The 22,256-nt window shown below is 33.9% G+C and overlaps 4 protein-coding genes across 12 annotated transcripts; 1 reads left to right on the top strand and 3 right to left on the bottom strand.

The window, feature by feature from the left end:
• Nucleotides 1–228: 228 nt before the first annotated feature.
• l(2)SH0834 (lethal (2) SH0834) lies at nucleotides 229–1,220 on the bottom strand. 3 transcript variants are annotated; one of them, XM_020951542.2, is made up of 3 exons: nucleotides 1,096–1,220; nucleotides 790–1,039; nucleotides 229–707 (listed from the first exon to the last, which is right to left on the bottom strand). In XM_020951542.2, exons 2-3 carry the CDS (start codon nucleotides 938–940, stop codon nucleotides 247–249), a joined length of 612 nt encoding a protein of 203 aa, XP_020807201.2. In that variant the 5' UTR covers nucleotides 941–1,039; nucleotides 1,096–1,220; the 3' UTR covers nucleotides 229–246. The 3 variants fall into 3 exon arrangements, with proteins under 3 accessions (XP_020807201.2, XP_086686958.1, XP_086686959.1); XM_086830832.1 differs by having other exon boundaries at nucleotides 790–1,031; nucleotides 1,092–1,204; XM_086830833.1 differs by having other exon boundaries at nucleotides 790–1,031; nucleotides 1,096–1,171.
• Usp14 (ubiquitin specific protease 14) lies at nucleotides 1,168–3,954 on the bottom strand. 2 transcript variants are annotated; one of them, XM_020951540.2, is made up of 8 exons: nucleotides 3,879–3,954; nucleotides 3,313–3,361; nucleotides 3,081–3,256; nucleotides 2,913–3,017; nucleotides 2,174–2,556; nucleotides 1,961–2,117; nucleotides 1,832–1,897; nucleotides 1,168–1,774 (listed from the first exon to the last, which is right to left on the bottom strand). In XM_020951540.2, the coding sequence occupies exons 2-8, from the start codon at nucleotides 3,326–3,328 to the stop codon at nucleotides 1,250–1,252; spliced, it is 1,428 nt and encodes a 475-aa protein (XP_020807199.2). In that variant the 5' UTR covers nucleotides 3,329–3,361; nucleotides 3,879–3,954; the 3' UTR covers nucleotides 1,168–1,249. The 2 variants fall into 2 exon arrangements, with proteins under 2 accessions (XP_020807199.2, XP_086686957.1); XM_086830831.1 differs by lacking the exon at nucleotides 3,879–3,954 and adding an exon at nucleotides 3,415–3,476.
• LOC110183324 (BOS complex subunit NCLN) lies at nucleotides 3,653–6,472 on the top strand. Its single transcript, XM_020951570.2, has 6 exons — nucleotides 3,653–3,944; nucleotides 4,428–4,506; nucleotides 4,572–5,040; nucleotides 5,229–5,411; nucleotides 5,473–5,901; nucleotides 5,962–6,472. Exons 1-6 carry the CDS (start codon nucleotides 3,788–3,790, stop codon nucleotides 6,325–6,327), a joined length of 1,683 nt encoding a protein of 560 aa, XP_020807229.2. The 5' UTR covers nucleotides 3,653–3,787; the 3' UTR covers nucleotides 6,328–6,472.
• Nucleotides 6,473–6,650: 178 nt separating this feature from the next.
• LOC110183300 (uncharacterized) lies at nucleotides 6,651–10,732 on the bottom strand. Of its 6 annotated transcripts, none has more exons than XM_086830830.1 (7): nucleotides 10,628–10,732; nucleotides 9,059–9,272; nucleotides 8,844–8,939; nucleotides 8,700–8,772; nucleotides 8,480–8,574; nucleotides 8,263–8,395; nucleotides 6,651–8,193 (listed from the first exon to the last, which is right to left on the bottom strand). In XM_086830830.1, the coding sequence occupies exons 2-7, from the start codon at nucleotides 9,229–9,231 to the stop codon at nucleotides 6,745–6,747; spliced, it is 2,019 nt and encodes a 672-aa protein (XP_086686956.1). In that variant the 5' UTR covers nucleotides 9,232–9,272; nucleotides 10,628–10,732; the 3' UTR covers nucleotides 6,651–6,744. The 6 variants fall into 6 exon arrangements, with proteins under 6 accessions (XP_086686956.1, XP_086686951.1, XP_086686953.1 ...); XM_086830825.1 differs by having other exon boundaries at nucleotides 10,575–10,698; XM_086830827.1 differs by lacking the exon at nucleotides 10,628–10,732 and adding an exon at nucleotides 10,191–10,608.
• Between the last annotated feature and the right edge of the window lie 11,524 nt (nucleotides 10,733–22,256).

The following is a 22,256-nucleotide window of genomic DNA, read 5'->3' as shown; positions in this document are numbered from 1 at the left end:
TTAGGCGTTAGCGACAGTTAAAAAGTTTACAACGGTTATACCGCTTTATTAGAATTTCAAAAGAAACAGTGCTGTAAAAGACGCAGTTCTGAGTTTCCAATCCTTACATTGGTGGTGGATTGGGCCAGCCATTATTTAGGTTCCTTTAGCCAAGTTCCTTAAAAAATCATTTGCTATTCATTTTTGTTAAATTTTAAATTTATAAAACCAATTAAATACAATATTAAGTATAGTTATATTTATCTTTTATTCAACTTCAGTAACAATGTCTGTGCTTAGATTTAATAATAAGCTACCAGAACATACAATGCAAACGGTTATAGCCAAATCGCCTAATAATGATTGAAGGATTGAAAATAATTTGCTAAACTGCTTAATTTTGTTGCTGATATTCGGATGCACAAACAAAAGTAACATCGGAGCCACGCTGGGAGGTAAATTATCTCCGCTGCGATATTGCAAAAATACAAGCTCCACTAATATAAAAAGCAGGACAGGAACAAAAACACTGCTTTTAGCATACAGCGCCAATAAGAATCCAACGCATGCTGCCAAAATAATGTGAACTCGGGTTTTCAGCAGTGCATTTGCTACGGAAGCACCGGGCTTGGATACGGGCACAGTCTGTTCCGGCAGAAATGAACGAGGAATGGGAATATCAGGTTCCACCTCCGGATCAGAATATTGGGTTGTGTTGGCGCTTTCGTCTGGAATTAAAGAAGATTTGGGATAGGTCAGAAATGTATTAATTTTTGTACACTCATTGTGCAAGACTTTTTGTTAGTTTACCTGTGTTACCAACAGTTTCGTTGTCTAAAGCAGTGGCTCTGCCATTTAATTTATCGAGTCGCGACTTGGATGCTTCTAATATCTTCTTTCTACGGAGTTCCCGCCGTAAGGCAATAGATTGCTTAACAGAAGTTTCATTTGTATTATCCATACTTATTTTAACGAATTTGGAAATTTATCAAATGGTATGACCGTGCTGCAAATTTATTTACCCAGCACGTCAAGTTAGCGTCGAAAAAATCCTAATCAACTGAAATCAATGGAATGGAATCACATACACTAAAACATTTATCTCTACATACTTACTGAGAAAAACGGGTACCGCTCGATTTTTTGTTCTGAAATAGTTTTATGAATCCAAATCCAAAGAGCGAGTAGTTTTATGAACATATTAAGATTTTGGTTATTTATTCAGAATTATTATATTAACAATACAAATGTAATGACGTTAACACAATTTTTATAGCTTTTCCAAGCGTCTGGGCGCATATAGAAGGACGTAGGCGCAGTGCCAGTCTCCGCCGCCGGACAATCGTAGGATCTCTTCTGTTGCCACGGACGAGACCTCATCGTCATCAAACTTAAACCACACATCGCCACTGGAACGCACCCAAGCCACATAGTGTCCCGAAGAGCTTGATCGTCCCTTGTGTGTCAGTACGGCTTGCAGTGTGTAGTAGCCAGAATTGTTGCTTCCCAGGTCATCATCAAACCAAAATTGCTCGTACTGCTTCTCCTTCTCCTCTTCCTTTGCTTCATTGGGCTTGACAACGTCCACTTCCATTTTCTTGTCTTCGAGATCCTTGAATTTCGAGCGCATAGGGCACAACTTGTTTTGCAATTCGGGAGTGCACAGCTCGTAGGCATCGAACTCCATTGGAAATTTAATATCTTTCAGCACTTTAGCATTAATACCCTCCTTGCCCTTGTATTGAAAGCGGACAAATTGAACCGTGAGATAAGCTGGAAGTCGGCTAATCAAATACTGAAACGTAAAAAATTGTCATTTTATAGAGCGTTTTTAGAAGCCAATTGACCTTACAGTTCTTATATACTGTGCATCGCGTCCCAGAGTTTCCGATTTCTTGACCAATGTCTCGCGCATTTTCTAAAATAAAACAATTGTAGAGTTATTGGCATTGGCCGAACTCAGTTTAAGGTTCTCACTTACGGACTTAAGACCGCTTTGCATGTACTTAACATCCATGGAGATGAAGCAGCTCAGTTGCAAGAAGTTCTCCGTTGTTACGGTGGAGGGTTCATCGGGAACCTCTTCAGAACTCATCTTGACTTCAAAAGTTCCGCCGAAGTATTGATCAATAAAGGAGCTTAAGGAAAATGTCAATAAACTATGTTTGTGTTCGACTATGTTCGACTTACTCACCTGTATCTTTTTTGGACTGCATTCGATGGGTCTTGGCTTGTGGCGCGCAGTTTTTGCTGCAACATTTTCAGAATTTCCGCCCAACATTCATTAGCATCCTGTTGCCTGTACGTACCGTTCTCGCCGGTCTGCGCGAACTGCGGTGATGCACGGTGTAACGCCTGCAGCAGAACAATTGGAGTGACGGTTGTGCCCTTCTCCATTTGAGCAAATATGGATTTCATGGCGGACGATATGGAAAATGCTGTAGACATGGTGTCAGTGCCATCATTGCTAAAAGAGGTCAAGGCAGTCCGAAGCTCGGGCACTGCGTTCAAGCATTGAACAGTGGCGTTCATGTAGCAAGTATTGCCAAGATTCGTTAACCCGGCCGGTAAACGCATCTGCAACAAATTTAAGGATAAAGGATTATAAAACAAGGCAATGCTATCCAAATCTTAAATATAGATGGATATATGCTCATTTTTATGGTAAATCAATGTTTTTCAAATATCATAACTCAGCCAAAAATTGACTAATTTCAATTCGGAAAGCTTTTTAGTGTTAGTTTTTGTAGTTCTTAGTTTAGTTTTTTAGTTTTAGTTTTTGTCAAATTTTCACAATTTTAACGATGTAACCCCTTATAAAATTTTGAAAAAAAATATACATTTTCACCAGACATAGCTTCAGCTGTTGATGCTGATATGTATACATATGTATAAGCTACATACATTTACATATTATGTATACTTTAACTTACCGCTGTGGCTTGTTCCATTTCGTTCATGTCCTCTATGAACTTAACTTGTGTTGTAGGCACTTCTGGCACACTCTCTTTGCTGCCCAGCAACAATACTACAGCGCCCTGCAAGAGGAATCGGGTTAAAGACAAGATTGGTGCCGGAGACTTCGCCATATCTATACTTACATCTTTGATTTGCAAATTCCACTGATCATCCTTAAGTATGCCACCTTTGCACATCACTTTCTGCCGATCCGGTTGAACACCAGTAAGCGCAAACAACTGCGCTTTGAACAAGATAGGCTCCTCATCGGTGTTTACATCAATATCATTGTAGAGCTCCCGGCCCCACTTTACCTTAACTGAAAGTAGCACAAGATTAGCATTTTCATTAAACAGAAGCAAAATAGCCGGATACCTTTGAATGCTGGCATAGTTTGGTTTTTTGTTAATAAAAGTTCTTCTATCTGTAAAATTCAAAGTCATACAAGCCGAAACAGAGATGGTAAGCAAGCGATACATTTGTGCATTGCATTAATCGAATCGCACACAATATCTTTACCAATGTTTCAAAAATGAAAATAAAACTTCATTTTATTTCTGTTATTATATGTTATCGTAAGAAAAGGATCAAATATTAAATTAAGATTTAAATTTTTTAATAAAAACTGTCTGGGTTTTAAATAATTATATGCTGAGTCTCGTTCCCTACTAATCTCATACATAGTTCCTTTTCATCATTCCAAAATTCTAAAAAAAAAACCAATTCGATAGCTGACATTGTGCATCGATAAAACAGCTGACACTTTTCTTTAATTCATTTTTTTATAATTCGGTAATTGCCCGTATCGGCACGTTAAATTATACATTAAAACTACTAAAACCATTACAACATGAATGAAGCGGACAGTTTTGCAGAAATATTCAGAGGAGGGCTTCCTCACTGCCTGCTCATAGTTTTATCTATGTTGTTAATTTGCTCACCGGTAATGCCCAGCGAATTCGAGGTTATTTCCATGTCCAAATTTGATCTAAATGGGCAACATTTTGGTAAGTAAATATAAAATAAGCTAAATATTAATTATGTAAGTTCGTTACAGAGGGAGCCCGACGACATGTTTTAATATATAGTGCCTACTTTTTGGATATGTGGTTCTGACCCCAATTTCTGACAAACAAACGCGCGCGGCGTTTTCCCTTTATCTAATTAGTAACATTGAATCTCATTAAAGCTATGTATACAGACGTGTTCTTTAACTCATATATTTTATTCAAATAGTCATATAAACTTATTTATAACAAGTTTTAATTTTTGAATTGAAGCTATCTAGTGTATCAAAATTTAGCAAATTATTAGATAGACCTTTGGTCTGCTTTCTAAAGATACATATAAGCTGAATTTATATTCCAAGGGTAGCTTAGCTCGTTTTTACCAGTAAGGCAAAGAAAGAATTGTTTTCGTGTAAAACAAATCTTTAAGGATTACTAGATTCATTAGGATTTCTAAGATTATGAACATTTTCTTTATTCTAGGTAGCCGCGTTTCCTCAATTTCCCTTGAGGCAAGATCCCTGTATTCATGGAATACATCTAGGCACTGCGTCCTAACTCGGTGAGTGAAAAGAGAAGCCTTAAATCAATATGAAAATAATAAATTTAAATATATTTGTTTAACAGCTTAACCGACCTTTCCATTCACGACTTTGACAAGCTACGGCAAAATGCGGGGGGCATTATTCTTATGTTGCCTTCCAATATGCTTGACCTGGATGTTGAAGCCAGAGAACTTATAACCATCTTGGAGCAGTCAATGCTCACATATACGGCTGTTGCGCCCATCTTTTTCGCTCCCTACAATAAGGATTTGGAGAAAATCATCGATGATATTACGTACACGACCACGGATAATGTGGCACAGAATCAGACGGCGCTCAGCCAATTGATTGTGACGGTGTCGGCCAATCGATACCATGTCAATGTCGGCGGCGGCAGTATTGTGGCCAACAAGAACAGCAAAGTTCCCATTATTCACGGTGAACTAATACCAAATCAGTTGGCGCTGAAGCCCAGCGAAACTGTGGGCGATGGCCAAAAGCTACCCGTCATTCTTATAACTGCCAACTTGAAAACTTTTGGCATATTCAATGTAAGTTCTATGAAATATATCACAAGCTTCTCAAACATAAGGCTATAATCTGTATTTGCGCTTGGCAGATAAGGTATCTTAACTTTATAGGTTTCATTTTGTAATGTGCCGCCAGCTGATTTCTGATAAGATTCTAAACTACAAATTCTACCCATAAAAACATGGCACTGATTTTTTAATCCAATTAGGACTATCCAGTGAATGCCGATGCTGCCGTTTTGCTTGTACTCATGGAGCTTTTCAGTAAGATGCATCATACGACCAGTATGGCACCCAAGTATCGTCTTCGATTCCTGCTCTCCGATGCCGGCGTTTTACTTAACTTCCAAGGCTCCAAGAAATGGCTTGAAACCGACGAAAATGCGCTCCAGGTATGATTCGTGAAATATATTTATAATAAAAACTTATTTTTGACTATATTATCCCATTTAGAATGTCGAATTTGTGCTTTGCTTGGATACCATCACCGAGAGCTTGGGTCTCAACGCAGACAATGCACTCTACATGCACGTCTCGAAGCCACCAAAGGAGAAAACCTCCATTAGCAACTTCTTTAAGCTCCTGAAGGCAGCCGCTGAGAAGTATTCGAATGGCCTAACGGTTGAGGGCGTTCACAAGAAGATTAATTTAGCAGACACGAAGTTGGCGTGGGAGCATGAACGTTTTAGCATTAAGCGTTACCCTTCCTTCACGCTGTCGTCAGTGAAGAGTCCAAGGAGCCCCATCCGAACCACCATATTTAAAAACGATGATAGAGTCTTTGTGGAGCACACTCTAAACACATCGCGAGTTATAGCGGAAGCTCTGGCCAGCTACATGTACAAAGTAGATCCAGTTTCCAGTGTTTTCGATGGGCAATTGGTGAGTGCGTCTTAATTATCTTAACTTCATGTCATGTTAAGCGATGATGGTTTCTTGCAGGCCATCAAGGAGGAGAATCTGTTGCCATATTTTGGAGTCAAGTCCATACTGCATAATAACGATGTTAAGGATGCTTTCGAGAAATACCTTAACAATGTTAAGATAATATACGATAAGCCCGACGGTCGAGATCCGGAGTTTATGTTCTACAATGAGAACGACGTTAAGCTGAATGTTTACCGAGTTAAGCCAGCGATCTTTGATCTCTTCCTAACCTTTGTAATTGGCGCCTATCTGGCAGCCGTATTCCTTGCAATCCAATACTTTCCCCGATTTTACGATGAAGTATCCAAGCTAACAAAAGAAGAGCCCGCGGGACAGCAAAACGGACACTCTTCTGAGCGACTGAGGATGAAGTCGCACTAGTGTGAGATGTAATAATAATGGTGTAATGGCAAATAGGAAAATTAGTGTCCAAAACTCGTCTTTTTCAACAAACTTTACAAATGCTAAATAAAACAATTGTTACTTTAAAGATAATAATAATATTAATAAATTTTCTAAAACAGTAGACGAATCCACCGTGGTCTCTTTAGATAAATTACAAACTATAACTTTAATCGACATTTAAATATTCTATATATCAAAAAACATTATTTTTGATATGATGTAAAGCAAAATCATCCCCAGTGTGGTTGTACCATGGCGCACTGAAAAACCCAAGATCGAGAAGATAGACGACTTTAAAATTCTTTGTTATAAATACTTTATTTGATATATAAATTTCATATTACTTAGTTGTTTAATTTAAATATTCACTTGTTTATACATTTATTCAACGGATTAACACGAACCATTGTTGTTGAAATTAGAATTGGGTGAATGCTGGTGGGCTCGGTTCGGCTTTGGAACCGGATTCCAATCCAAGTTTGATGACGTGGGCGACGACTCTCTGTACGGTCCCTTGACTTTGTTTATTTTGCTTATAAACAAATTATTTTTGGCGGCTAGTTGTGGCTGTTGTTCATTGGCCTCCGGAGCACTGCTAACTGAAATGTTTGCAGATGTCACTTCCTTGGAGGATCGCAGATTAACGTTGTTCAACTCATTGGGATAGTTGTACCTATTTTCAGCGTACGATGGTGTTAAGTACACCTTTGTGCCCTTGGCTGCACTTTCATTTAGGATCTTCTGATTCCGACTAATGGATTCGAGGACTTCCTTTATGGACTTCTTCTTCCGCATCCGCGGTGTGGGCATCGCTGCTTCCCTTTCCCATTCCGCCGAGGCTGTATCTCTGCTGCCGTTGTGGATATATCGACTGGACACTCCAGCCGGACTTTCTAACTCAAAATCTTCTCTTATCTGCAGAACTTCACTGGCCGCCGATGAGCTTGATGGAGGACCAGCATTTGAAATGTCAAGGTTCTCTGGTTTCGGTGAGCTCGCTTTGGGATTTTCTTTTTCTTTAATAAGATTCGAGCTACTGCTAATGTTCTCTTCGAAAATCTGTGAAATCTGCTTGACCGTCCCAAATGAGTTGGTTTTCCTTTCCTGAATGCTTTCGTCACCATTCTGAACGTGTTCTTCAGGCTGAAAAACTTCATTGCATGGTTTGTTAGAGTCAACTTGCTTTTTAGATTCGACTACAGTTAGTGTTCGATTTACAGTTCTCGTTTGATTTGGCATGGAAGCCTCTTTTGCAGTGCCATTAGTTACTAAAGACTCCTTTTGGATATTAGAGTCCAGAATTGAGACACTGTGCCTTTCAATGTGGTTGGTTTCTTTGGAATCATTTGGCTTTCGATCGGTGCTTGGAGTTTTAGATTCAAGGGTTTGCTTAACATGTACACTGGCTATGCACTGCGGATGAGGGGACAGTGTGGTGGACGTGCTGGGGTTAGATGGGTTAGCAGACATCTGTGGCTCAGGGGGGATTGGAACTGGTGGTAGTGGCTGCCTCTCAAGGTCTGACTCAAGGGACTGCCTCACGTGCACGCTGGCAATACAGGGTGGCGGTGGTGGTGTCGTGGACATGCGGGTGACCGTGACAACGGAGACCTTTTCTTGTTCAGTGCCTGTGCGGATGGCAGAGTCATTAGATTGCTGGGGTGCTTTGGAGGTGCTGGGGTTAGGTTCGATATCAGAAACGGGCACAGTCACTGATAGCTTCTCGACAACTACTTCCTTTTCAACTTCTGGATTTATTGTAGATTCGTTTCTGTTGTTGACAAACTCTTCAATTTCAGAGGCAAGTGACTCAATGTCTTTGGTAGCTAGATAGTCCGGGATCTAAAGATAAAGAGGCAATTAATATAGATAGTAAGTGAACTTTTTATATTAAACTTCGAAACTGGTTACCGTTGATCTCTTTGGTGGCGGCGGAGCTCTCCTCTTCTTTCGATACTGTTTCCTGGTGCTCATAGGGGAGCTGGGACATGATGAGCCGGCATCCGATTCGAATGGATTTGTGCTCAGACTAGATTGCGAGGATCTGGATAAGGATATATAAAGATTTCTTTAATATTTAGCAAAGGAATATTATCTTTGCTTTAAGTTAGTATTAGGTATTAAGTACCTTATATTCTGATTATGTGGCACGGAGTATCCAGAAAACTGTGTGGTGCTTCGGTAGCCAACATTCCGATGGAAAAACATCCCGTTTGAATCCGACTTTTTTAGAAATAAAGCAAATTATTATTAGTTTTCTTAATAGGCATGTCAATATCACATTTATTAGAAATATAGTAAGCTTTTTAAATCCAGTATTGATCTTTTCTGCCCTTCCTAAATCTTACCTCTCTCCGCGTATCAATGTTTTGCAGGGATGTGTGGCGGTCTCCTCTAAAGATTCTGGAATTCATGTACGAACTATAGTTCAGATAGATTATATACTATTTAATAAATTGAACACTCAAATTACTCATTTAGCCGATACTTACTTGTCATTTAAATCACGTCTAAGTGTCGGGGGGCTCTCTGAGGTTTTATTTATTCCCAATGTTGAAGACTTTTTTTTACGAAACGAGTACGATTTCCTAAAAAAATGACAGAGAAAAAGATTTTAGAGAGTTTAGGATGATCTCACTTTTGCGATGACAGCTTTGTACCACAGTTATATACATATATATATTTTATTTATATATTTTTTTCTTACCACAGTTCCTGGAGATTTCCAATCGACAAACTATGTTTGCCATTATCATTCTTCTTTTTGCTAAACTTCCAGAATCGAAGACGCTTGTGATTATCGTCCTCGTAGAAGGGGTTCAAATGTTCAGGATAGTCGTAAATTGAGATGTGACTAGGATTTCGTTTGTGCAAACTCATTGTGAAATATAATTTGTATTTTTGCCAGCGTTAAGTAAAATCTGAGAGAAGAATTTAAATTAAATTGTAAAATATAACGCCTGAATCAAAACCGGTTTGTATGGCTTAGTATAGTATATTAGTTTTACGACATTTATTTATATAAGAAATTGATTAAATTAACACTCCCTGCTTCACAAATATTGTTAATCACAACTGAACACTAAAAATAAGAGATTTGCCTGAGCTGTCGCCTTGTTGCTAAACCAAATTTGCGTTGATTGTGAACGTCACCAAGGTCTTATCAGATAATTGTTTGATATACACATACATAATTATAATTAAACAGTGACCTGGACTTTGAGTATATACTCAATTTATATGGTTACATATTCAGGTACTCTTATTTATAAATTGATTGTAATTTATTTTATATTAAGGTCAAAATTGGTGCAGTTTTTCACTCATTAAAGTTTCTGCATAGTTTTATTTATGTTTTTTAATTGATTAAAATATATTTCATTTCCTAGCTATAACATATTCTTACTTTTATTATAATTGTTTATGTATTTTAAAATTTATGTGTTTTAATTTCTTGTAGTTATTTATCATTGTTTTATTTAGGTTTTTAAATATTGCAACCATTTAATAAAGTTTGTTTTAGTTTCCTTGGAATCTATAGAGAAAAACGAGAGTCCAAAGATGATCTAGAGATTGCCCCGTGTTGATCACGATCGCTTTCAATGATCAACATAAATATTTCTCATAAACATAGCCGCTCTGCACTATATATTGACACTTTCCGGGCGATATTTTTCGGGTCATCTACAATCATATGATTGCAGAATGCACACAGACACACTCCGTTCACATGTGTCCGAGTTATATCACTTGTTAAACAAAAGATTATATTGTTTTAACTACTTAAGAGCTTTGGGGCTGGCTGCTTCTGCCAGTTCAACAGGTAAAATGTATTTTACCTTTTGGCGCGTTTGGGAAGAGAACACACGCACGCACGAAATGGCTCTTTTTGGGCCCGAGGCCGTCACTAATGTGAGATCATGTAGATTATTTTAAAACACAAACAAATACACACTTTTCTTCAGTATACACACATATAATATACACTAGGTGCCCAGAGGTACAATAAACATTGGCGTTATATAAAACATTCTCACATTTGCATTCATTTACAGATTAAAAATCGCACATATGCGGCAGGTACAACCCATCGGGTGTAAAAATGTAGATAAAAATATACACAGGTATATGTCAGTGGCCGCCAAGGAAAGGCAATTCGTTTCGTCTGTTCCAGCGGAGATGACCTCAAAATATTTAGCGGAAAAGCTTTTCGCGATACTCACCCACCGAGTTGTACTTTAAGACTAAATGAACTTCATGAACTTTCTATACATACGTGCAGATAGAAAAGCTTTGAAATATTTCGCTTCGTTCGATGGGCTTTTTATAAGTTATAGTAGGCGATGTGAGCACGATGCACAATACAAGCGAACAAATACAAATGAATCTATTATGATCGTCGCAGGTCGCTTAGAGCTAGAAAAGAACTTTTGGGAGAGCGGTTGCGCCGCTGCTTTGAACTATCTGTATTCTATATAAAAATACGATCATATTGCTGCATTCTGAACCCTCAAAGTAATAATAATAAGCGACAAACCATGAGTAATTTGGAAGGGAAATATTTTCGGGGCTGTAAGGTGAGCAGGGGTGCAGTTAAATTTGTTGATTATTCTCCATTATCTAAACGTCTATTATTTGTCACCAAAAATTTCTATAATACTGGCCGTATTGTTAAAGACTTTAGGTTTTGTAGAAATAATTGTACATATGCCTTAAAATATTTTAGTTAGTTAAAAGATATCTGAATTAAAACAGGAAATAAAAAGATAACCTAAGATATTTGTATTTAAGATATATTAAAACTATGTATTTGGATATAACACTTTTTGTCAAAAGTTTGCAACGCACAAAAGCAGTCATTTCCGAGCCTATAAACCATATATATTCTTGATCAACATTAAAATCTGAATCTAGCATGTCCGACTAAAATGTATTTCTTTCAAAAATTCCCAAATTTGTAAAATTTTTAAATCATTCAAATTGTCGATTTCTGACAAAAAATACATGCAGTTTTATTGTCATAAAATTGAAATTAATGCATTTCTGGCTCAGTAATAATTTTGTAAAGATTTGATCATAGAAAAAATTAACACATCAAATTGATAAAAAATCGACTCAAAGAAAGGTATTATCATTACATCATGAAAATTTGCAAAAATCGGCCAAAAATTAACATTTTAAATGGAGTATGCACTTTTATTAACCTGCTAAAAATTAACATACGAACGCTTTCCGAATTGAAATTAATGCATTTTTGGCTTAGTTATGAGATTTTTAGGTTTTGATTTATCGTAAAATTTGCATATAAAAATTTAGTTATTTCCGAATAAAAAATGGTATTGCACTTTCAGTCAGAAGCTTAAAAGAACGTGAAGGAGTCATTTCCGACCCTATAAATGATATATATTCTTGATCAGCATCAACAGACGAATCTTTCTAGCTATATCCCGGCGAAGACATTTTTTTCAGAAATTTCCCATTTTCTGAAAAAAAGGAAAGGGGTTACATCATGAAAATTTGCAAAAATCGGCCAAAAATTAACATTTTAAATGGAGTATGCAGTTTTATTAACCTGCTAAAAATTAACATACGAACGCTTTCCGAATTGAAATTAATGCATTTTTGGCTTAGTTATGAGATTTTTAGGTTTTGATTTATCGTAAAATTTGCATATAAAAATATAGTTATTTCCGAATAAAAAATGGTATTGCACTTTCAGTCAGAAGCTTAAAAGAACGTGAAGGAGTCATTTCCGACCCTATAAATCATATATATTCTTGATCAGCATCAACAGACGAATCTTACTAGCTATATCCCGGCGAAGAAATTTTTGTTCAGAAATTTCCCATTTTACATCATGAAAATTTGCAAAAATCGGCCAAAAAATAACATTTTAAATGGAGTATGCAGTTCTATTAACCTGCTAAAAATTAACATACGAACGCTTTCCGAATTGAAATTAATGCATTTTTGGCTTAGTTATGAGATTTTTAGGTTTTGATTTATCGTAAAATTTGCATATAAAAATATAGTTATTTCCGAATAAAAAATGGTATTGCACTTTCAGTCAGAAGCTTAAAAGAACGTGAAGGAGTCATTTCCGACCCTATAAATGATATATATTCTTGATCAGCATCAACAGACGAATCTTTCTAGCTGTATCCCGGCGAAAAAATTTTTTTTCAGAAATTTCCCATTTTCTGAAAAAAAAGAAAGGGGTTACATCATGAAAATTTGCAAAAATCGGCCAAAAATTAACATTTTAAATGGAGTATGCAGTTTTATTAACCTGCTAAAAATTAACATACGAACGCTTTCCGAATTGAAATTAATGCATTTTTGGCTTAGTTATGAGATTTTTAGGTTTTGATTTATCGTAAAATTTGCATATAAAAATTTAGTTATTTCCGAATAAAAAATGGTATTGCACTTTCAGTCAGAAGCTTAAAAGAAAGTGAAGGGGTCATTTCCGACCCTATAAATCATATATATTCTTGATCAGCATCAACAGACGAATCTTTCTAGCTATATCCCGGCGAAAAAATTTTTTTTCAGAAATTTCCCATTTTCTGAAAAAAAGGAAAGGGGTTACATCATGAAAATTTGCAAAAATCGGCCAAAAATTAACATTTTAAATGGAGTATGCAGTTTTATTAACCTGCTAAAAATTAACATACGAACGCTTTCCGAATTGAAATTAATGCATTTTTGGCTTAGTTATGAGATTTTTAGGTTTTGATTTATCGTAAAATTTGCATATTAAAATATAGTTATTTCCGAATAAAAAATGGTATTGCACTTTCAGTCAGAAGCTTAAAAGAACGTGAAGGAGTCATTTCCGACCCTATAAATGATATATATTCTTGATCAGCATCAACAGACGAATCTTTCTAGCTATATCCCGGCGAAGAAATTTTTTTTCAGAAATTTCCCATTTTCTGAAAAAAAAAGGAAAGGGGTTACATCATGAAAATTTGCAAAAAACATTTTAAATTTAGTATGCAGTTCTATTAACCTGCTAAAAATTAACATACGAACGCTTTCCGAATTGAAATTAATGCATTTTTGGCTTAGTTATGAGATTTTTAGGTTTTGATTTATCGTAAAATTTGCATATAAAAATATAGTTATTTCCGAATAAAAAATGGTATTGCACTTTCAGTCAGAAGCTTAAAAGAACGTGAAGGAGTCATTTCCGACCCTATAAATCATATATATTCTTGATCAGCATCAACAGACGAATCTTTCTAGCTGTATCCCGGCGAAAAAATTTTTTTTCAGAAATTTTCCATTTTCTGAAAAAAAGGAAAGGGGTTACATCATGAAAATTTGCAAAAATCGGCCAAAAATTAACATTTTAAATGGAGTATGCAGTTTTATTAACCTGCTAAAAATTAACATACGAACGCTTTCCGAATTGAAATTAATGCATTTTTGGCTTAGTTATGAGATTTTTAGGTTTTGATTTATCGTAAAATTTGCATATAAAAATATAGTTATTTCCGAATAAAAAATGGTATTGCACTTTCAGTCAGAAGCTTAAAAGAACGTGAAGGAGTCATTTCCGACCCTATAAATCATATATATTCTTGATCAGCATCAACAGACGAATCTTACTAGCTATATCCCGGCGAAGAAATTTTTTTTCAGAAATTTCCCATTTTACATCATGAAAATTTGCAAAAATCGGCCAAAAAATAACATTTTAAATGGAGTATGCAGTTCTATTAACCTGCTAAAAATTAACATACGAACGCTTTCCGAATTGAAATTAATGCATTTTTGGCTTAGTTATGAGATTTTTAGGTTTTGATTTATCGTAAAATTTGCATATAAAAATATAGTTATTTCCGAATAAAAAATGGTATTGCACTTTCAGTCAGAAGCTTAAAAGAACGTGAAGGAGTCATTTCCGACCCTATAAATGATATATATTCTTGATCAGCATCAACAGACGAATCTTTCGAGCTGTATCCCGGCGAAAACATTTTTTTTCAGAAATTTCCCATTTTCTGAAAAAAAAGAAAGGGGTTACATCATGAAAATTTGCAAAAATCGGCCAAAAATTAACATTTTAAATGGAGTATGCAGTTTTATTAACCTGCTAAAAATTAACATACGAACGCTTTCCGAATTGAAATTAATGCATTTTTGGCTTAGTTATGAGATTTTTAGGTTTTGATTTATCGTAAAATTTGCATATAAAAATTTAGTTATTTCCGAATAAAAAATGGTATTGCACTTTCAGTCAGAAGCTTAAAAGAAAGTGAAGGGGTCATTTCCGACCCTATAAATCATATATATTCTTGATCAGCATCAACAGACGAATCTTTCTAGCTATATCCCGGCGAAGAAATTTTTTTTCAGAAATTTCCCATTTTCTGAAAAAAAGGAAAGGGGTTACATCATGAAAATTTGCAAAAATCGGCCAAAAATTAACATTTTAAATGGAGTATGCAGTTTTATTAACCTGCTAAAAATTAACATACGAACGCTTTCCGAATTGAAATTAATGCATTTTTGGCTTAGTTATGAGATTTTTAGGTTTTGATTTATCGTAAAATTTACATATAAAAATATAGTTATTTCCGAATAAAAAATGGTATTGCACTTTCAGTCAGAAGCTTAAAAGAACGTGAAGGAGTCATTTCCGACCCTATAAATCATATATATTCTTGATCAGCATCAACAGACGAATCTTTCTAGCTATATCCCGGCGAAGAAATTTTTTTTCAGAAATTTCCCATTTTCTGAAAAAAAGGAAAGGGGTTACATCATGAAAATTTGCAAAAATCGGCCAAAAATTAACATTTTAAATGGAGTATGCAGTTTTATTAACCTGCTAAAAATTAACATACGAACGCTTTCCGAATTGAAATTAATGCATTTTTGGCTTAGTTATGAGATTTTTAGGTTTTGATTTATCGTAAAATTTACATATAAAAATATAGTTATTTCCGAATAAAAAATGGTATTGCACTTTCAGTCAGAAGCTTAAAAGAACGTGAAGGAGTCATTTCCGACCCTATAAATCATATATATTCTTGATCAGCATCAACAGACGAATCTTTCTAGCTGTATCCCGGCGAAAAAATTTTTTTTCAGAAATTTCCCATTTTCTGAAAAAAAGGAAAGGGGTTACATCATGAAAATTTGCAAAAATCGGCCAAAAATTAACATTTTAAATGGAGTATGCAGTTTTATTAACCTGCTAAAAATTAACATACGAACGCTTTCCGAATTGAAATTAATGCATTTTTGGCTTAGTTATGAGATTTTTAGGTTTTGATTTATCGTAAAATTTGCATATAAAAATTTAGTTATTTCCGAATAAAAAATGGTATTGCACTTTCAGTCAGAAGCTTAAAAGAACGTGAAGGAGTCATTTCCGACCCTATAAATGATATATATTCTTGATCAGCATCAACAGACGAATCTTTCTAGCTATATCCCGGCGAAGAAATTTTTTTTCAGAAATTTCCCATTTTCTGAAAAAAAGGAAAGGGGTTACATCATGAAAATTTGCAAAAATCGGCCAAAAATTAACATTTTAAATGGAGTATGCAGTTTTATTAACCTGCTAAAAATTAACATACGAACGCTTTCCGAATTGAAATTAATGCATTTTTGGCTTAGTTATGAGATTTTTAGGTTTTGATTTATCGTAAAATTTGCATATAAAAATATAGTTATTTCCGAATAAAAAATGGTATTGCACTTTCAGTCAGAAGCTTAAAAGAACGTGAAGGAGTCATTTCCGACCCTATAAATCATATATATTCTTGATCAGCATCAACAGACGAATCTTTCTAGCTGTATCCCGGCGAAAAAATTTTTTTTCAGAAATTTCCCATTTTCTGAAAAAAAGGAAAGGGGTTAAATCATGAAAATTTGCAAAAATCGGCCAAAAATTAACATTTTAAATGGAGTATGCAGTTTTATTAACCTGCTAAAAATTAACATACGAACGCTTTCCGAATTGAAATTAATGCATTTTTGGCTTAGTTATGAGATTTTTAGGTTTTGATTTATCGTAAAATTTGCGTATAAAAATTTAGTTATTTCCGAATAAAAAATGGTATTGCACTTTCAGTCAGAAGCTTAAAAGAACGTGAAGGAGTCATTTCCGACCCTATAAATCATATATATTCTTGATCAGCATCAACAGACGAATCTTTCTAGCTGTATCCCGGCGAAAAAATTTTTTTTCAGAAATTTCCCATTTTCTGAAAAAAAGGAAAGGGGTTACATCATGAAAATTTGCAAAAATCGGCCAAAAATTAACATTTTAAATGGAGTATGCAGTTTTATTAACCTGCTAAAAATTAACATACGAACGCTTTCCGAATTGAAATTAATGCATTTTTGGCTTAGTTATGAGATTTTTAGGTTTTGATTTATCGTAAAATTTGCATATAAAAATTTAGTTATTTCCGAATAAAAAATGGTATTGCACTTTCAGTCAGAAGCTTAAAAGAACGTGAAGGAGTCATTTCCGACCCTATAAATGATATATATTCTTGATCAGCATCAACAGACGAATCTTTCTAGCTATATCCCGGCGAAGAAATTTTTTTTCAGAAATTTCCCATTTTCTGAAAAAAAGGAAAGGGGTTACATCATGAAAATTTGCAAAAATCGGCCAAAAATTAACATTTTAAATGGAGTATGCAGTTTTATTAACCTGCTAAAAATTAACATACGAACGCTTTCCGAATTGAAATTAATGCATTTTTGGCTTAGTTATGAGATTTTTAGGTTTTGATTTATCGTAAAATTTGCATATAAAAATATAGTTATTTCCGAATAAAAAATGGTATTGCACTTTCAGTCAGAAGCTTAAAAGAACGTGAAGGAGTCATTTCCGACCCTATAAATCATATATATTCTTGATCAACATCAACAGACGAATCTTACTAGCTATATCCCGGCGAAAACATTTTTTTCAGAAATTTCCCATTTTCTGAAAAAAAGGAAAATTTGGAAAAATCGGCCAAAAATTAACATTTTAAATGGAGTATGCAGTTTTATTAACCTGCTAAAAATTAACATACGAACGCTTTCCGAACTGAAATTAATGCATTTTTGGCTTAGTTATGAGATTTTTAGGTTTTGATTTATCGTAAAATTTGCATATAAAAATATAGTTATTTCCGAATAAAAAATGGTATTGCACTTTCAGTCAGAAGCTTAAAAGAACGTGAAGGAGTCATTTCCGACCCTATAAATCATATATATTCTTGATCAGCATCAACAGACGAATCTTTCTAGCTGTATCCCGGCGAAAAAATTTTTTTTCAGAAATTTCCCATTTTCTGAAAAAAAGGAAAGGGGTTACATCATGAAAATTTGCAAAAATCGGCCAAAAATTAACATTTTAAATGGAGTATGCAGTTTTATTAACCTGCTAAAAATTAACATACGAACGCTTTCCGAATTGAAATTAATGCATTTTTGGCTTAGTTATGAGATTTTTAGGTTTTGATTTATCGTAAAATTTGCATATAAAAATTTAGTTATTTCCGAATAAAAAATGGTATTGCACTTTCAGTCAGAAGCTTAAAAGAACGTGAAGGAGTCATTTCCGACCCTATAAATGATATATATTCTTGATCAGCATCAACAGACGAATCTTTCTAGCTATATCCCGGCGAAGAAATTTTTTTTCAGAAATTTCCCATTTTCTGAAAAAAAGGAAAGGGGTTACATCATGAAAATTTGCAAAAATCGGCCAAAAATTAACATATTAAATGGAGTATGCAGTTTTATTAACCTGCTAAAAATTAACATACGAACGCTTTCCGAATTGAAATTAATGCATTTTTGGCTTAGTTATGAGATTTTTAGGTTTTGATTTATCGTAAAATTTGCATATAAAAATTTAGTTATTTCCGAATAAAAAATGGTATTGCACTTTCAGTCAGAAGCTTAAAAGAACGTGAAGGAGTCATTTCCGACCCTATAAATGATATATATTCTTGATCAGCATCAACAGACGAATCTTTCTAGCTGTATCCCGGCGAAAAAATTTTTTTTCAGAAATTTCCCATTTTCTGAAAAAAAGGAAATGGGTTACATCATGAAAATTTGCAAAAATCGTCCAAAAATTAACATTTTAAATGGAGTATGCAGTTTTATTAACCTGCTAAAAATTAACATACGAACGCTTTCCGAATTGAAATTAATGCATTTTTGGCTTAGTTATGAGATTTTTAGGTTTTGATTTATCGTAAAATTTGCATATAAAAATATAGTTATTTCCGAATAAAAAATGGTATTGCACTTTCAGTCAGAAGCTTAAAAGAACGTGAAGGAGTCATTTCCGACCCTATAAATCATATATATTCTTGATCAGCATCAACAGACGAATCTTTCTAGCTTTATCCCGGCGAAAAAATTTTTTTTCAGAAATTTCCCATTTTCTGAAAAAAAGGAAAGGGGTTACATCATGAAAATTTGCAAAAATCGGCCAAAAATTAACATTTTAAATGGAGTATGCAGTTTTATTAACCTGCTAAAAATTAACATACGAACGCTTTCCGAATTGAAATTAATGCATTTTTGGCTTAGTTATGAGAATTTTAGGTTTTGATTTATCGTAAAATTTGCATATAAAAATATAGTTATTTCCGAATAAAAAATGGTATTGCACTTTCAGTCAGAAGCTTAAAAGAACGTGAAGGAGTCATTTCCGACCCTATAAATCATATATATTCTTGATCAGCATCAACAGACGAATCTTTCTAGCTATATCCCGACGAAGAAATTTTTTTTCAGAAATTTCCCATTTTCTGAAAAAAAGGAAAGGGGTTACATCATGAAAATTTGCAAAAATCGGCCAAAAATTAACATTTTAAATGGAGTATGCAGTTCTATTAACCTGCTAAAAATTAACATACGAACGCTTTCCGAATTGAAATTAATGCATTTTTGGCTTAGTTATGAGATTTTTAGGTTTTGATTTATCGTCAAATTTGCATATAAAAATTTAGTTATTTCCGAATAAAAAATGGTATTGCACTTTCAGTCAGAAGCTTAAAAGAACGTGAAGGAGTCATTTCCGAACCTATAAATCATATATATTCTTGATCAGCATCAACAGACGAATCTTTCTAGCTGTATCCCGGCGAAAAAATTTTTTTTCAGAAATTTCCCATTTTCTGAAAAAAATGAAAGGGGTTACATCATGAAAATTTGCAAAAATCGGCCAAAAATTAACATTTTAAATGGAGTATGCAGTTTTATTAACCTGCTAAAAATTAACATACGAACGCTTTCCGAATTGAAATTAATGCATTTTTGGCTTAGTTATGAGATTTTTAGGTTTTGATTTATCGTAAAATTTGCATATAAAAATTTAGTTATTTCCGAATAAAAAATGGTATTGCACTTTCAGTCAGAAGCTTAAAAGAACGTGAAGGAGTCATTTCCGACCCTATAAATGATATATATTCTTGATCAGCATCAACAGACGAATCTTTCTAGCTGTATCCCGGCGAAAAAATTTTTTTTCAGAAATTTCCCATTTTCTGAAAAAAAGGAAATGGGTTACATCATGAAAATTTGCAAAAATCGTCCAAAAATTAACATTTTAAATGGAGTATGCAGTTTTATTAACCTGCTAAAAATTAACATACGAACGCTTTCCGAATTGAAATTAATGCATTTTTGGCTTAGTTATGAGATTTTTAGGTTTTGATTTATCGTAAAATTTGCATATAAAAATATAGTTATTTCCGAATAAAAAATGGTATTGCACTTTCAGTCAGAAGCTTAAAAGAACGTGAAGGAGTCATTTCCGACCCTATAAATCATATATATTCTTGATCAGCATCAACAGACGAATCTTTCTAGCTTTATCCCGGCGAAAAAATTTTTTTTCAGAAATTTCCCATTTTCTGAAAAAAAGGAAAGGGGTTACATCATGAAAATTTGCAAAAATCGGCCAAAAATTAACATTTTAAATGGAGTATGCAGTTTTATTAACCTGCTAAAAATTAACATACGAACGCTTTCCGAATTGAAATTAATGCATTTTTGGCTTAGTTATGAGAATTTTAGGTTTTGATTTATCGTAAAATTTGCATATAAAAATATAGTTATTTCCGAATAAAAAATGGTATTGCACTTTCAGTCAGAAGCTTAAAAGAACGTGAAGGAGTCATTTCCGACCCTATAAATCATATATATTCTTGATCAGCATCAACAGACGAATCTTTCTAGCTATATCCCGACGAAGAAATTTTTTTTCAGAAATTTCCCATTTTCTGAAAAAAAGGAAAGGGGTTACATCATGAAAATTTGCAAAAATCGGCCAAAAATTAACATTTTAAATGGAGTATGCAGTTCTATTAACCTGCTAAAAATTAACATACGAACGCTTTCCGAATTGAAATTAATGCATTTTTGGCTTAGTTATGAGATTTTTAGGTTTTGATTTATCGTCAAATTTGCATATAAAAATTTAGTTATTTCCGAATAAAAAATGGTATTGCACTTTCAGTCAGAAGCTTAAAAGAACGTGAAGGAGTCATTTCCGAACCTATAAATCATATATATTCTTGATCAGCATCAACAGACGAATCTTTCTAGCTGTATCCCGGCGAAAAAATTTTTTTTCAGAAATTTCCCATTTTCTGAAAAAAATGAAAGGGGTTACATCATGAAAATTTGCAAAAATCGGCCAAAAATTAACATTTTAAATGGAGTATGCAGTTTTATTAACCTGCTAAAAATTAACATACGAACGCTTTCCGAATTGAAATTAATGCATTTTTGGCTTAGTTATGAGATTTTTAGGTTTTGATTTATCGTAAAATTTGCATATAAAAATTTAGTTATTTCCGAATAAAAAATGGTATTGCACTTTCAGTCAGAAGCTTAAAAGAACGTGAAGGAGTCATTTCCGACCCTATAAATGATATATATTCTTGATCAGCATCAACAGACGAATCTTTCTAGCTATATCCCGGCGAAGAAATTTTTTTTCAGAAATTTCCCATTTTCTGAAAAAAAGGAAAGGGGTTACATCATGAAAATTTGCAAAAATCGGCCAAAAATTAACATTTTAAATGGAGTATGCAGTTTTATTAACCTGCTAAAAATTAACATACGAACGCTTTCCGAATTGAAATTAATGCATTTTTGGCTTAGTTATGAGATTTTTAGGTTTTGATTTATCGTAAAATTTGCATATAAAAATTTAGTTATTTCCGAATAAAAAATGGTATTGCACTTTCAGTCAGAAGCTTAAAAGAACGTGAAGGAGTCATTTCCGACCCTATAAATCATATATATTCTTGATCAGCATCAACAGACGAATCTTTCTAGCTATATCCCGGCGAAAATTTTTTTTTCAGAAATTTCCCATTTTCTGAAAAAAAGGAAAGGGGTTACATCATGAAAATTTGCAAAAATCGGCCAAAAATTAACATTTTAAATGGAGTATGCAGTTCTATTAACCTGCTAAAAATTAACATACGAACGCTTTCCGAATTGAAATTAATGCATTTTTGGCTTAGTTATGAGATTTTTAGGTTTTGATTTATCGTCAAATTTGCATATAAAAATTTAGTTATTTCCGAATAAAAAATGGTATTGCACTTTCAGTCAGAAGCTTAAAAGAACGTGAAGGAGTCATTTCCGAACCTATAAATCATATATATTCTTGATCAGCATCAACAGACGAATCTTTCTAGCTGTATCCCGGCGAAAAAATTTTTTTTCAGAAATTTCCCATTTTCTGAAAAAAATGAAAGGGGTTACATCATGAAAATTTGCAAAAATCGGCCAAAAATTAACATTTTAAATGGAGTATGCAGTTTTATTAACCTGCTAAAAATTAACATACGAACGCTTTCCGAATTGAAATTAATGCATTTTTGGCTTAGTTATGAGATTTTTAG

The sequence above is a fragment of the Drosophila serrata genome, unplaced genomic scaffold, assembly GCF_035046125.1.
Source record: "Drosophila serrata isolate PLE 108 unplaced genomic scaffold, ASM3504612v1 contig_240, whole genome shotgun sequence".
NCBI lineage: Eukaryota > Metazoa > Arthropoda > Insecta > Diptera > Drosophilidae > Drosophila > Drosophila serrata.
This window is presented reverse-complemented; position numbering and strand designations above follow the sequence as displayed.